Source organism: Cydia fagiglandana, chromosome 24 (assembly GCF_963556715.1).
Source record: "Cydia fagiglandana chromosome 24, ilCydFagi1.1, whole genome shotgun sequence".
Taxonomy (NCBI): Eukaryota; Metazoa; Arthropoda; class Insecta; order Lepidoptera; family Tortricidae; genus Cydia; species Cydia fagiglandana.
In genome coordinates this window covers 10,417,652-10,432,373 of record NC_085955.1, presented here as the reverse complement: position 1 = coordinate 10,432,373, position 14,722 = coordinate 10,417,652, and the positions used below count along the sequence as shown (strand labels likewise).

Below are 14,722 nucleotides of genomic sequence, written 5' to 3'. Positions count from 1 at the left end.
AAAAAGTACGGAATCCTCGGTGGGCGAATCCCACTCGACTTGTCCGGTTTTTTTTGAAATCCCAAAATAGCCCAATATTATTTATTATTTTATGCTCTTTCCGTACCGAATCATGTATTTAGGTAACATCGATGTCAGTAGATTGACCCATCAAAAATGAAATAATAAACCAAAGAACGAAAAAAAAAGTAATATAATACCGGCATTTTTTCTTCTCAATTAATCCTAATTTACTATACGGAAAGGCTCAAATTATTAATGGGAAAATTGGGAGTATTCTATATGGAAAATCGTGTTTATTTTTCGATTTTCGTTAAATAGACTCGCTATTTTGAAGTGCAGAGTAAAGATTTATGTTTAACGAAACCGAGAAAAAGTATCTACTCACGTGGTATTTAGGTGTTTTTTCATAGTTTCGTTCACTGTAGAAAAATACACGTGAGGTTTTCTTATACCCCCCCTCCCTCAACGTGATCCATTTTTTCGTGATCCCCCACCCCCTATCGAACCTCGCGTGATTTGTGCACAAGCCCTAACTAGTTACAAAAGGTTACGAAACTGGGACTAAAGTATCTTTCGTCCTATTCATCAATGTCAGTAGTTACAAACTGGATTAGTTCCTAATTCGTAACTAGTTACCAAAGGTTACGAAACTGGGACTAAAGTATCTCCCGCCCTATTCATAATATTCATCGATGTCAGTAGTTACGAGCTGGATTAGTTCCTAATTCGTAACTAGTTACAAAAGGTTACGAAACTGGGACTAAAGTATCTCCCGCCCTATTCATAGTATTCATCGATGTCAGTAGTTACGAACTGGATTAGTTCCTAATTCGTAACTAGTGACCAAAGGTTACGAAACTACCGCAACTGGGACTAAAGTATCTCCCACCCTATTCATAGTATTCATCGATGTCAGTAGTTACGAACTGGATTAGTTCCTAATTCGTAACTAGTGACCAAAGGTTACGAAACTACCGCAACTGGGACTAAAGTATCTCCCGCCCTATTCATAGTATTCATCGATGTCAGTAGTTACGAACTGGATTAGTTTCTAATTCGTAACTAGTTACCAAAGGTTACGAAACTACCGCAACTGGGCCTAAAGTATCTCTCGCCCTATTCACAGTTATTCATCGATGTCAGTAGTTACAAACAGGATTAGTTCCTAATTCGTAACTAGTTACCAAAGGTTACGAAACTGGGACTAAAGTATCTCCCGCCCTATAGGCGGATGTCAGCGGCAGTAGCAGTAGGGGTTCAGGTGCGGATGCGTTTTGCTGATGCAGTCCGGCTCACTCCTGTAACTGTTAGACAAGGACAACATTAGTCACTGGGCAGTTTCGATGATTAACCTTTTGAACGCCACAGACGGCAATTGACGTCAACGCAAAATCGTGACAACGACGCCAAAGACGGCATTTGACGTCGATCGTTTTTTGATGAAAATCTATTGAAAAACACCCCACTTTTAGGTTGGCATTATTTATTCACAAAACTAAATTTTACCCCCGTGACGTCAGTGGCACGGCAAATGGATGCGTTTAGCGTTTAAAAGGTTAAATACATTTTTTGACTATTCAGTTTTTGAAAAACATTCAAAATGGCGGAGCGACACATACATTCAGTTTTAAGTTATGCGAGGTCTACAGCACACAGAGCGTCTAATTTTATATTTTGGGTTCATCCACATATTACGTAACAGAAACGGGGGTAAGAGGGGGGTGCATGCCAAGTGTGACAGTACGTAACGACCTATCTTTCCTATGACAAAAGGTGTGTATACTATATACACACTGTCTACTATATACAGCGGTCGGCAACTGGCGGCCCGCGAACTACTATGTGGCCCCTAAAAGTTATTAGTTTTAAGTTTTAGTTTTTAATTTTGGGTGCCCTGAAAACCAGCGCAGTGTCTTACAGACCCTGCTTATGCTGAGCGGCATCCTATTTGGTGTATATATGTTAAGTATGTTTACTGTATTGTTACCTTTATGTTGTACTTATCTAATGTCTGTTTTAACGCCAAATAAATATTTTCTATTTCTATTTCTAAAAGGTTGCCGACCGCTGGTCTAATAAATCGATGTCCAATATTGTATCACGAAATCAATGGACGAGCCCTTACGCGTTGGTCCTCGATATGTCCCTCGTGTGTATCATGAATTTGTCTTCGTTGACCAGATACGTCATCGACGCCTCATAGATCCCGTGTCCCGGGCCCACTGCTATCTGTAAGCACACACCAATAGGGGATATTACTGCAATGTTCTGCCGCCAGAGTGCAGCACTACCGACTCTATAGTTCGTTTTTTTTAGCATTAGAAAGAACTCCACAGAAGCAAGCGTGCAGTTATTATCAGGCTCTTTAATTGTTAATAATTATTGAATTATCTAATGTAACACGGTCAATACATATAATTTACTTCAAATTACTACCGCTAAAAGTGCTGGATTTGGAACCACACGCTTACTTCTGCGAAGTTCTTTCTAATGCTAAAAAAAACGGACTATAGAGTAAGAGAATAAATAATAGTACTATAGTTCGTTTTTTTTAGCATTGGAAAGAACTTGCAAGAAGGTAAGCGATCTTGACATGTCTTTCAATTGAAAAACGCTTTTTATAAATCAGTAACTATTACTTATGAAAGCAGAAGAATATAAATGATTGTATTAAGATTCATAATTGCTACATATTTGCCGTAACTTATTTTTAAAATGTGTTTTTCAATTAAAAGACACATCAAGATTGTTTACCTTTTTTCTAATGCTAAAAAAACGAGGTATGGGGCTGTCCATAAATTACGTCATCGATTTTTGAGGATTTTTGACCCCCCCCCCCCCTACAATCATCCAAAAATCATGCTTCGAATGACCCCGTTTCTCCTCCTACATCATGCTACCGTCATCCGATGGCCAGACCCCCCCCCAATTTGAAATGACGTAATTTATGAATAGCCCCTATAGAGTAAGACCACAGATTAAATAATAGTAATAGGTACAGAAAACTCACTCTCTAACAAAACGCGTCTGTTACGATCAGGACAGATATGGCCGCTAGGTGGCGACAGCGCCACGCGCGGCTTATGGCTTTCCCCAAAATTGGGGTCGAACGGATGTAAAGCAAAGCAAAGCAAAGCGACGAAATCGCGGACTGAGCCACGCCTGTTAGTTATAAAAAACATGTACCGTTTGTGCCCAAATAAACATTAAAACATGAAACGCACCTTAACTTGATAGTTCTCATTGGCCACTTTAGTTTTCCCGTCGAAGTGTCCCACGTAACCGTCCGCGTCACGTGCGTTCTTGAACGCCAGGAGCCGGCTGTTGGCGCGCTGCCGGAGGACCCACGACGTCGCGGTCAGCGTCCGCGGCACGCACAGCTCCCTGGAAACAATATCATTAATGAAATGAAATTGGAAAGAAATTAAAATGAAACTGAAACGAAATTGAAATGAAATTGAAAGGAAATTGAAATGAAATTGAAGTGAAATTAAAATGAAACTGAAACGAAATTGAAATGAAATTGAAATGAAATTGAAGTGAAATTGAAACGAAATTGAAATGAAATTGAAAGGAAATTGAAATGAAATTGATTTGAAATTAAAAATTGAAATGAAATTAAAACATGAAATGAAAATGAAGATAGAATGGGTCATCCGTGGAGACGTTTTGCCATGCGAGGCAACACCAGTGCTCGGTGCCTCGCACTTACCCGACAGTGGCTACGAGCGAGTTGATGTAGTCGAGGAGCGCTTGTGCAGTCTTTTGGTAGTACGGGTCATCCGTGGACACGTTTTGCCACGCGAGGCAACACCAGCGCTCGATGCCTCGCACTTACCCGACAGTGGCTACGAGCGAGTTGATGTAGTCGAGGAGCGCTTGTGCAGTCTTTTGGTAGTACGGGTCATCCGTGGAGACGTTTTTCCACGCGAGGCAACACCAGTGCTCGATGCCTCGCACTTACCCGACAGTGTCTACGAGCGAGTTGATGTAGTCAAGTAGCGCTTGTGCAGTCTTTTGGTAGTACGGGTCATCCGTGGAGACGTTTTGCCACGCGAGGCAACACCAGTGCTCGATGCCTCGCACTTACCCGACAGTGGCTACGAGCGAGTTGATGTAGTCGAGGAGCGCTTGTGCAGTCTTTTGGTAGAACGGGTCATCCGTGGACACGTTTTGCCACGCGAGGCAACACCAGTGCTCGATGCCTCGCACTTACCCGACAGTGGCTACGAGCGAGTTGATGTAGTCGAGGAGCGCTTGTGCAGTCTTTTGGTAGTACGGGTCATCCGTGGAGACGTTTTTCCACGCGAGGCAACACCAGTGCTCGATGCCTCGCACTTACCCGACAGTGGCTACGAGCGAGTTGATGTAGTCAAGTAGCGCTTGTGCAGTCTTTTGGTAGTACGGGTCATCCGTGGAGACGTTTTGCCACGCGAGGCAACACCAGTGCTCGATGCCTCGCACTTACCCGACAGTGGCTACGAGTGAGTTGATGTAGTCAAGTAGCGCTTGTGCAGTCTTCTGGTAGAATGGGTCATCCGTGGACTCGTTTTGCCACGCGAGGCAACACCAGTGCTCGATGCCTCGCACTTACCCGACAGTGGCTATGAGCGAGTTGATGTAGTCGAGGAGCGCTTGTGCAGTCTTTTGGTAGTACGGGTCATCCGTGGAGACGTTTTGCCACGCGAGGCAACACCAGTGCTCGATGCCTCGCACTTACCCGACAGTGGCTACGAGCGAGTTGATGTAGTCGAGGAGCGCTTGTGCAGTCTTTTGGTAGTACGGGTCATCCGTGGAGACGTTTTGCCACGCGAGGCAACACCAGTGCTCGATGCCTCGCACTTACCCGACAGTGGCTACGAGCGAGATGATGTAGTCGAGGAGCGCTTGTGCAGTCTTTTGGTAGTACGGGTCATCCGTGGAGACGTTTTGCCACGCGAGGCAACACCAGTGCTCGATGCCTCGCACTTACCCGACAGTGGCTACGAGCGAGTTGATGTAGTCGAGGAGCGCTTGTGCAGTCTTTTGGTAGTACGGGTCATCCGTGGAGACGTTTTGCCACGCGAGGCAACACCAGTGCTCGATGCCTTGCACTTACCCGACAGTGGCTACGAGCGAGATGATGTAGTCGAGGAGCGCTTGTGCAGTCTTTTGGTAGTACGGGTCATCCGTGGAGACGTTTTGCCACGAGAGGCAACACCAGTGCTCGATGCCTCGCACTTACCCGACAGTGGCTACGAGCGAGTTGATGTAGTCGAGGAGCGCTTGTGCAGTTTTTTGGTAGTACGGGTCATCCGTGGAGACGTTTTGCCACGCGAGGCAACACCAGTGCTCGATGCCTCGAACTTACCCGACAGTGGCTACGAGCGAGTTGATGTAGTCGAGGAGCGCTTGTGCAGTCTTTTGGTAGTACGGGTCATCCGTGGAGACGTTTTGCCACGCGAGGCAACACCAGTGCTCGATGCTTCGCACTTACCCGACAGTGGCTACGAGCGAGTTGATGTAGTCGAGGAGCACTTGTGCAGTCTTTTGGTAGTACGGGTCATCCGTGGAGACGTTTTGCCACGCGAGGCAACACCAGCGCTCGATGCCTCGCACTTACCCGACAGTGGCTACGAGCGAGTTGATGTAGTCGAGGAGCGCTTGTGCAGTCCTCTGGTAGAACGGGTCATCCGTGGAGACGTTTTGCCACGCGAGGCAACACCAGTGCTCGACGCCTCGCACTTACCCGACAGTGGCTACGAGCGAGTTGATGTAGTCGAGGAGCGCTCGTGCAGTCTTTTGGTAGAACGGGTCATCCGTGGAGACGTTTTGCCACGCGAGGCAACACCAGCGCTCGATGCCTCGCACTTACCCGACAGTGGCTACGAGCGAGTTGATGTAGTCGAGGAGCGCTTGTGCAGTCTTTTGGTAGAACGGGTCATCCGTGGAGACGTTTTGCCACGCGAGACAAGCGCACCAGTGCGGCTCGATGCCTGCCTCGCTGCACGACCGGTTGCGAGGGATCTGAAGAAAGTATATTAAATGTAAAATATCAAACAAAATCAAACTTAATCAAATCCAAATGAATGTTATAAAATATTTATCATCCAAAATCATAATATTCATAATTTAAAAGTCAATCCTACCAGCAAACGTAAGAAAACAACGCAAAATTTGCATTTGATTATTTTGCCTCACATGTGAATAAAATGCTACTTTGCTATCAGTTTTTGAAGTGCAAAGGAAGCCTTTCCGAGCTGTTGTGTTGAAAATAAAGTTCCCCTATAGACTTACCGGTTCCAACAAGGTTAAGCCTCTAGTATGATCCGCCCCCGGCACCTTGTACGGGTTCCAGTGCTGCCTCATATCCAGCACGTCCAGTATAGTGGCGTGCAGGTCGTGCGGCGTGGTGAGCGCGCGCTTGTTGGCGAGCAGCGCGCGCTGCGCCCGCGGCCGCGCGCGCGCCAGGCGCCCGGGCAGGCGGAGCGCCAGCAGAGGCAAACGCTCTTCTAACTTGCCTTGCAGGGTGTCGCGGACGTTCGCGTATCTGGGAAACAATACTATAATCAAGCTTTTCAATCTCGTACCTCACTTAGGCGACTCGGCAAGCTTCGTTGTCGAAACACGGTACTCGACTTAAAAGCTTGATTATATCACTATTGTACAGTGTGTTTACCGTAACGGGAGCAATAAATTAAACTGTAGGCTGTACTCCTCAAACTGACCAACAACAACAACTTAAGCAACTTTTGAAAACAAGTTGTTTTGATTTTTATTACACTTTAAAGTTTATTCTAAGACGCAATGTATTGCAAATTTTGTTATATTAAATGCGTGACAAGTAACGTCAAACACACTGATGTCAGCATACATTGAAGGCAATATTTATTTTCTATGAAAAAGAGGAAATCTAAAGGATTCAAAATATTTAAAAGTTGCTGAATAAATATTGGTCAGTTTGAGGAGTACAGCCTTTAGTTTAATTTATTGCTCCTGTTACAGGAAGCACCCTGTATTCAATACTTTTTCTACGAGTCAACAAAAATAATACTTTAACCTAGTAGAATCATATAGGTACACAAACCAAAAGTATACAGCTAAAATACGCGAGCAGCCGCGATACCTTCATACTCGTACGCGCTGGTCAACGACACCTTCTCGTAACTCATGAGGCCCTGGTACTTGCTCCGCACTAAATTAAATTTTTAGACAGTTTTTTTTTAGCCTCCGTAGCCTATGGAGACTAACAAGCAACGTTAAGTGGTTTTCGTAGTCTATGGATGTTGCTATATTAAGGGTGTCACATGCGCGTTTCTAACTTATGAAGAAATTGTTTCTACTATACAACCTACGTCGTCGTCTTGACCGCGGCGAGCTGTGATTGGTCAATTTCATTATAGTTGACTTAACCATTTCGAAATAAATATTATAGTTGAGTTGGGAGCCCATACATTAAAACTACCCAATTGCAGTTTGGTATAAGTACAAAATCTTAATTCAACACATAGTATAATAATATACTCCGCCTGGTACTCTATTCCCGTCTTTTCGCGGTCACGTGACTGACACAAGCCTACGTCATACGTCATCATGCGACAGCGCTATATGATAATATGCGATAGCGCTATAGTATATACACGGTGTAACATGAGTAAACCGAATAATTTTAACAGCGTATTCCTGGTCATATTTAGAGACAAAAATGTCCTCTAAACTTTTTTGAAATTCGCCTAGTTTCAGAGATATTTTTAATTAAAAAAAAAACAATTTTTTATTGTTACATAGAGTAAAAGGCCTTTTTGATGGTGATGTTGCTGCTATGGGACGTAGTAAAAAAGTGACAAGTAACACTGCAAAAAGTAGGTTTTACGAAAAAAAAATTTAAAAATCAATTTTAAGTGACAAGTTTACCAATAACATTTATTTTTTATGTACAAATACATTAAAAAAATGGAAAAAACAAAACAACAAAAAAAGTTTTTTTTTGGCGAAATTGACCTAAACTCATATCACATTTTTTACTTCTTTTGACCTCAGAAATGCGTGGTTAAAATTATTCGGTTTCCTCATGTTACACCGTGGCGTGTATAGCGGCCATGTTATTGTGACGTAGGCTTGTGTCACTCTGGGAAGAGAAGACCATGTTTTATTAGACTATTATTCAACAATTTTAAAAGGTACCTAGGTCCGTGGTCTCCCATGACGACTATGAGCGTATCCTCGGCCCCGGCCATGAGGCTGCGCAGCAACGCAGCGGTGTCGTCGTCGGCGTTCTGAATAAGGTTGAAGTCGTCGTGCGTGATGTCCGCGATGAATGTGAAGATGAAACGCTTCCCGCCCAACTCCAAAAACTAGAAGGGAATAATTTGCTTGTATCACAGAATAAATAATAGTAAAGAAGCTAACGGCTAAGCTTCAGTCTTTGGCCCATCGGCGGAAAGTCGCCAGCCTGTCGGTATTCTACAGGTTGCACTTCGGGGAGTGTGCCCAAGAGCTACACGAGCTTATTCCACCGTCCCCATTCTACCATCGGACTTTTAGACGCACGGCCGGTTTCCATCCTTACTTGGTAGATATTCCACCAATTCGCACGAAGCGCTTTGCTTCTACTTTCCTTATGCGCACTGCCAAGGAATGGAATTCCCTGCCGGCGTCTATATTTCCGTGTTCTTATAACCCGGCAACCTTCAAATCAAGAGTGAACAGGCACCTTCTGGGCGAGCTCCATCCTAGGCCACGTCTACGCCTCGGCTAGTCTGTGGCCATGAGTAAGCCCATTCATAATAAAAAAAAAAAGAATAAATAGTATAGAGGGGTCATTGTAAATTTTGTAGTCACAGTACATTTACTGCCATCTATCGACACACGACTAAAACTCAAAATGAAAACGTATAAAATTATCAAAAAAATGTATATGTATGGATAAGTGATTTTATTATTTTTATATCATTTTGATCCATGTTCATTCACTGATATCTATGTGTTAAAATTGTTAAATATGAAACGGTGTCGTCACGCCATCTAGCCGAGGATAGGCTAAAGGTGTGTGCGCCATCTATCCGAGAATGACTTTTTCTTGATTTCCGAGGCACGTTTTTTCCTTAGACTTTATTCATCTTATACGAAGTTATATATGTCTTTGATAATAGTAATACCGCACAGAAAGGAAATTTCCTACAGAACAGAATCATGCTGTTCTAATATCCCTATACCACACTATCCCTTTAGGCTATTTAGGGTTGTCAAAATTCATGCCATTATCTTATCTGTGGTCGTGCACGCACAAGGAAGTCAAGTGGTGCCAACCCTAATAATTGCTCGGAGCAAAGCTGAGCCGAGCGGAGCCGAGTTTGGCCGAAATCATGAGTTTCGCACCCCTGCTTGTATTCAATGTGAATAAATTTAAAAGTGGAAAAAATATTGGGTGAGACTTGAACTCACGACCTCTGGATCGATACTCCAGCGCTCTGCCATCTGAGCCACCAAGACCCCATCCATAGCACAGAATAATTAATAGTACTACCGTACAGAAAGGAAACTTCCTACAAAACCGAAGTTTGACAGTGGTTCAGGGTGGAATCATGCTGTCCCTTTCTAACATATGACACTATCCCTTTCGGCTATTTAGGGTTCTCAAAATTCAAGTGATTGTCTTATCTGTGGTTGTGCACGCAAAGGGACGTCAAGTTGTCTCAAGCCTAATAATTGCTCGGAGCAATGCTGAGCCGAACGGAGCCGAGTTCGACCGAATTCAGGAGTGTCCCCCCACGGGTCCCTTTGTTTCCCATAAAGTTTTAAGTCATAATGTGTTGTTTGTCATATTATCGTTAGTCATAATACTGAAACCGTTAACTTTTCAGGACTTTCGTAAGGTTATTCTATAGATAGGTTAGGTTAGGTTTGTTTTATGGCAATCCTGAAAAGTTACGCGTTTCTGAGAAAAACCAATTATGACTAACGAAATTTCTGACAAACAGTACATTATGACTTAAAACTATTTGCGAAGTCTTCCCACTGGCTCGAAGCAATTTATGGCATTTATTTTGTAAGTAGCGGTTTGGTATAGTACCTGTTCAGTGATATTCATCATGACCTTGAACTGCGGCGTGTCTCCCAGGCAGTAGTAGGACTTCTTCCCCCTCCACCAGCGTGCGGGGGAGGGGCGGGTAGTGAAGTCCTCCAGGTAGAAGGCTCGCAGGTAGTGGTCGGCCGGCTGGTGGTGGAAGCCGTTGAAGCGGTATTGGAAGGTGCCGATGTTAGGCATATCCTCGAAGTAGGCTGTTCTATACCTGTAACAAATACATTTTTAGGGTTCCGTACCCAAAGGGTAAAACGGGACCCTATTACTAAGACTTCGCTGTCCGTCCGTCCGTCTGTCACCAGGCTGTATCTCACGAACCGTGATAGCTAGACAGTTGAAATTTTCACAGATGATGTATTTCTGTTGCCGCTATAATAACAAATACTAAAAACAGAATAAAATAAAGATTTAAGTGGGGCTCCCATACAACAAACGTGATTTTTGACCAAAGTTAAGCAACGTCGGGAGTGGTCAGTACTTGGATGGGTGACCGTTTTTTTTTGTTTTTTTTTTGCATTATGGTACGGAACCCTTCGTGCGCGAGTCCGACTCGTACTTGCCCGATTTTTCACTTCTCATGCTCATAAAGTGCACGTAGACGACATAAAATCGCATTTTATGCTCTAGAGCATAAAAGTAAAATTTTCTTCTAAGACTAAGGTAATCGGTCTCAACAGCCAAACAGTTAAAACATATCGCACAATTTTACTGAGCAATAAAATTAGGTTGACAAAACTTGTTATATTATTTTATTTTTGGTACAATTTATTAGAAATCCGTATTTTCTGTCATTAAATTTAGTAAATCACATAAAATAGGAGTCGATTATCGTTCAAAAATGCTCCGAAATGTTTGACTTGGCAGAAAAACAAGCGTCTGAAACTCTGATCACATGTTAAAAATGAAAAAAAAAAATTAAAAAGTTAGTTGGCGGGAATTGGTTATGTATTATGTTCTTTCGCTTTACGACAATTTCGTGGTGGAAATTGCCGTGAAAATGTGTTTTATTTTCCTCGCAATCGAAGTAAAAAGCAGAGTGTACAACAAGGGCATAAATGTCCATTTTTAGGGTTCCGTACCCAAAGGGTAAAACGGGACCCTATTACTAAGACTTCGCTGTCCGTCCGTCCGTCCGTCCGTCCGTCCGTCTGTCTGTCACCAGGCTGTATCTCACGAACCGTGATAACTAGGCAGTTGAAATTTTCACAGACGATGTATCTCTGTTGCCGCTATAACAACAAATACTAAAAACAGAATAAAATAAAGATTTAAGTGGGGCTCCCATACAACAAACGTGATTTTTGACCGAAGTTCAGCAACGTCGGGCGGGGTCAGTAATTGGATGGGTGACCGTTTTTTTTTTGCCTTATTTTGCATTATGGTACGGAACCCTTCGTGCGCGAGTCTAGCTCGCACTTGCCCGGTTTTTGTCCCGTTTCGAAGCCGGTTACCAATTTTTGTCAAGCTTCGACCATGCACTCACCCGTCCTGCTTCAACTTGTAGAATATGAAAGGGAAGGAGTCCAGGCTGCCGTTGTTGCGCTTGCTCTTTCTAACGTCGGGTAGCTCTAGCTCGTTCTTGCCCGTGAGGATCGGGAACAGGGCCGCCGGCGTCCCGTCTCCCAAGATGTTGTATCTATAATGTCACGCCACAGACTATAGTTGTTTGTGTTACAGTCAGCAGCAGAAGTTGCTAAGCGGGCGAGGTGTTCAAAATTACCTTGACACGCACTTATTCTCTTAACAATAAAGTCGCGTCAAGATCATTTTAAATACCTCGCCCGCTTAGCAACTTCTGCTGCTGACTGTACAAGAGATCAAAATGGTATATTTCCGTCAAGGGCGTACATTGAATCCTGAATGAAGCGATGGATTCTACAATAGAATCCCGAACGTAGTGAGTATTCTAAAGTAGAATCCTGAGCGTTACGATCAGGACAGATATGGCCGCTAGGTGGCGAAAGCGCCACGCGCGGCTCATGGCTAATTAGTTCGTTTTTTTTAGCATTAGAAAGCGATCTTGATATGTCTTTTAAATGAAAAACGCTTTTAAAAAATCAGAAAGTATTACTTGTGAAAGCAGAAGAATATAAATGATCGTATTAGATTTTTTCTAATGCTAAAAAAACGAACTATAGAAGTAAGCAACATTCAGTCTTATCGCGAATGAGCGATCTCTTCGAGATAACCTTTGGATACCAGCAAACGTAAGAAAACAACTAAAAATTTGCATTCGATTACTTTGCCTCACATGTGAATAAAATGCAACTTTGCTATCAGTTTTTGAAGTGCAAAGTAATCCTTCCCGAGCTGGTGTGGTGAAAATGTTATTTTACTCACCCCTCCATAACAGTATATCCCAGATCCTTCAACAACTGCCAACTCTTCTTCATCCGTCTGATGAAGCCATTCCTGGCCGTCGTGTCGAAGCCGAATATGACCACGTTGAAGGTATCCTCTCGCCCAGGGGGGGAGGGGGGCGGCGGGACGGGGCGGAAGCCAAGAGTGTTGCCAGACCAACTCGCTTCCTTGTCACTGAAAAACAAAAGAAACGTATAACCACAGAATAAATAATAGTACTAGGTACAGAAGACTCACTCCCTAACAAAACGCGTCTGTTACGATCAGCACAGATATGGCCGCTAGGTGGCGACAGCGCCACGCGCGGCTTATGGCAAACCCCAAAATTGGGGAAGAACAGATGTACTTTTAGCTACCTGTAGTAAAGCGACGAAACCGCGGGGTGAGCCACGCCTGGTATAACTTTAAATTCTCGCGTTTTGAACACATATTTAATTACACAAACGGGTCTACCGCGATATAATTTCACGGAAAGACCCTCCGTCCTGTCCTGTCTTTCCGTGACCACAGCTGGTGCAACTCAGCTGAAAGCTCTTCTTCTTCTTCTTCTTCTTAATTAAATAAAAAGGAAACGTTTAAAGAGCACCTTGAGATAGATGCGTTATCTGGTCGGCAATTACAACAAAAAAACCGGGCAAGTGCGAGTCGGACGCGCACGAAGGGTTCCGTACCATTATGCAAAAAAAAACAAAAAAAAAGCAAAAAAAAAACGGTCACCCATCCAAGTACTGACCACTCCCGACGTTGCTTAACTTTGGTCATAAATCACGTTTGTTGTATGGGAGCCCCATTTAAATCTTTATTTTATTCTGTTTTTAGTATTTGTTGTTATAGCGGCAACAGAAATACATCATCTGTGAAAATTTCAACTGTCTAGCTATCACGGTTCGTGAGATACAGCCTGGTGACAGACGGACGGACGGACGGACAGCGAAGTCTTAGTAATAGGGTCCCGTTTTACCCTTTGGGTACGGAACCCTAAAAAAAAACTTGGCATGGAATTGGATGGATGGTTTGAGTCACGGACCCGGAGAAGGACATGGATTACATCCATACTAATATATAATATTATGAAGGCGAAAGTGTGTCTGTCTGTCTGTTACCTCTTTACGCTTAAACCGCTGAACCGATACAGTTGAAATTTGGTATAGAGATAGTTTGAGTCACGGGGAAGGACGGTATCGTCTTGGGTCGTCCCATTCGTTATATAGGATATACCGGAAGGTCATATAGGATAGTTTTTATGTCGGGAATCATCCCTAAAGAGAGTGTAAAGGGGGGGGGGGGGTGGAATAAAATATGGGCTTTGGAGTGTAGTAGTGTTCCGACCATAGACTAGGAATCCTCTAGACTGAGTTTAGAGCAATTATCTCATGCAACCGATGATGCCAAAAATGCGGGGGTGCGCGGGACGAGGTGAGCGAAGTCCCGTGCCGTGATTGGTCCGTTCAAAGACACGGACGCCACACAAAGACACTTTCGACTCGAACATGGAGTAAAATTACCGTGGCAGAGGGGGTAGCGCGACTATGCTCAGTCTAGAGGATGTTTTGTCTGTGGTTCCGACTATGGAAAAAAAAACTCACTCATCTCTTCTCCTGCCAACACAAGAGACTTTAACATGGTCACTCTCCTTCAACTCGTACACCCCATCTCCCCCCACTTGAGTAGGGGGGCCGATGGTATATTTCACATCAGTATGGTACAAGATGTCCCTGAATGTACACTTTATGTCTCTATGGTGGTATTTTACAGCGTCTACCACTCGGCATTTTGAGTGCTGAAACAAATAAAAATGTGGATTGTGTCACAAGTGAGTAAAATGAGATTTTTACGGCGAGGGCGTACATTTAATCCTAAACAAAGCGAAGGATTACCAGTCCAGTAGGTACTTTTGACGACCGGTCTGGCCTAGTGGGTAGTGACCCTGCCTATGAAGCCGATGGTCCCGGGTTCGAATCCTGGTAAGGGCATTTATTTGTATGATGATACAGATATTTGTTCCTGAGTCATGGTTGTTTTCTATGTATTTAAGTATTTATATATTATATATATCGTTGTCTGAGTACCCACAACACAAGCCTTCTTGAGCTTAGCGTGGGGCTTAGTCAATTTGTGTAATCATGTCCTATAATATTTATTTATTTAGTACTTTTGCACTGTTTGTTGTAAATGGGCTGTGACAGACGGACAGACAGACGCATCACTCGATCCTATAAGGGTTCCGTTTTTTACTTTTGAGGCACGGTTTCCGACGACTCGCCCACCGGGTTCAGTACTTTTTAGTATTTGTTG

General features: G+C 43.6%; 2 protein-coding genes across 2 annotated transcripts in view; both read right to left on the bottom strand.

Moving 5' to 3' along the window:
* The window catches only part of LOC134676373 (uncharacterized), a 250,632-nt gene that overhangs the window by 215,566 nt on the left and 20,344 nt on the right, over positions 1-14,722 (bottom strand). The gene's annotated exons all lie outside the window — the stretch shown is intronic.
* The window catches only part of LOC134676359 (uncharacterized), a 43,358-nt gene continuing 29,151 nt past the window's right edge, over positions 516-14,722 (bottom strand). The window contains exons 5-14 of the mRNA XM_063534717.1: positions 14,014-14,207; positions 12,407-12,601; positions 11,550-11,702; positions 10,055-10,274; positions 8,167-8,336; positions 6,280-6,532; positions 5,858-6,009; positions 3,228-3,387; positions 2,129-2,232; positions 516-1,307 (exon numbers count right to left, since the gene is read on the bottom strand). Coding sequence (XP_063390787.1) covers positions 1,238-1,307; positions 2,129-2,232; positions 3,228-3,387; positions 5,858-6,009; positions 6,280-6,532; positions 8,167-8,336; positions 10,055-10,274; positions 11,550-11,702; positions 12,407-12,601; positions 14,014-14,207 — 1,671 coding nt within the window. The 3' untranslated portion in view covers positions 516-1,237. The remainder of the gene's footprint in view (positions 1,308-2,128; positions 2,233-3,227; positions 3,388-5,857; positions 6,010-6,279; positions 6,533-8,166; positions 8,337-10,054; positions 10,275-11,549; positions 11,703-12,406; positions 12,602-14,013; positions 14,208-14,722) is intronic.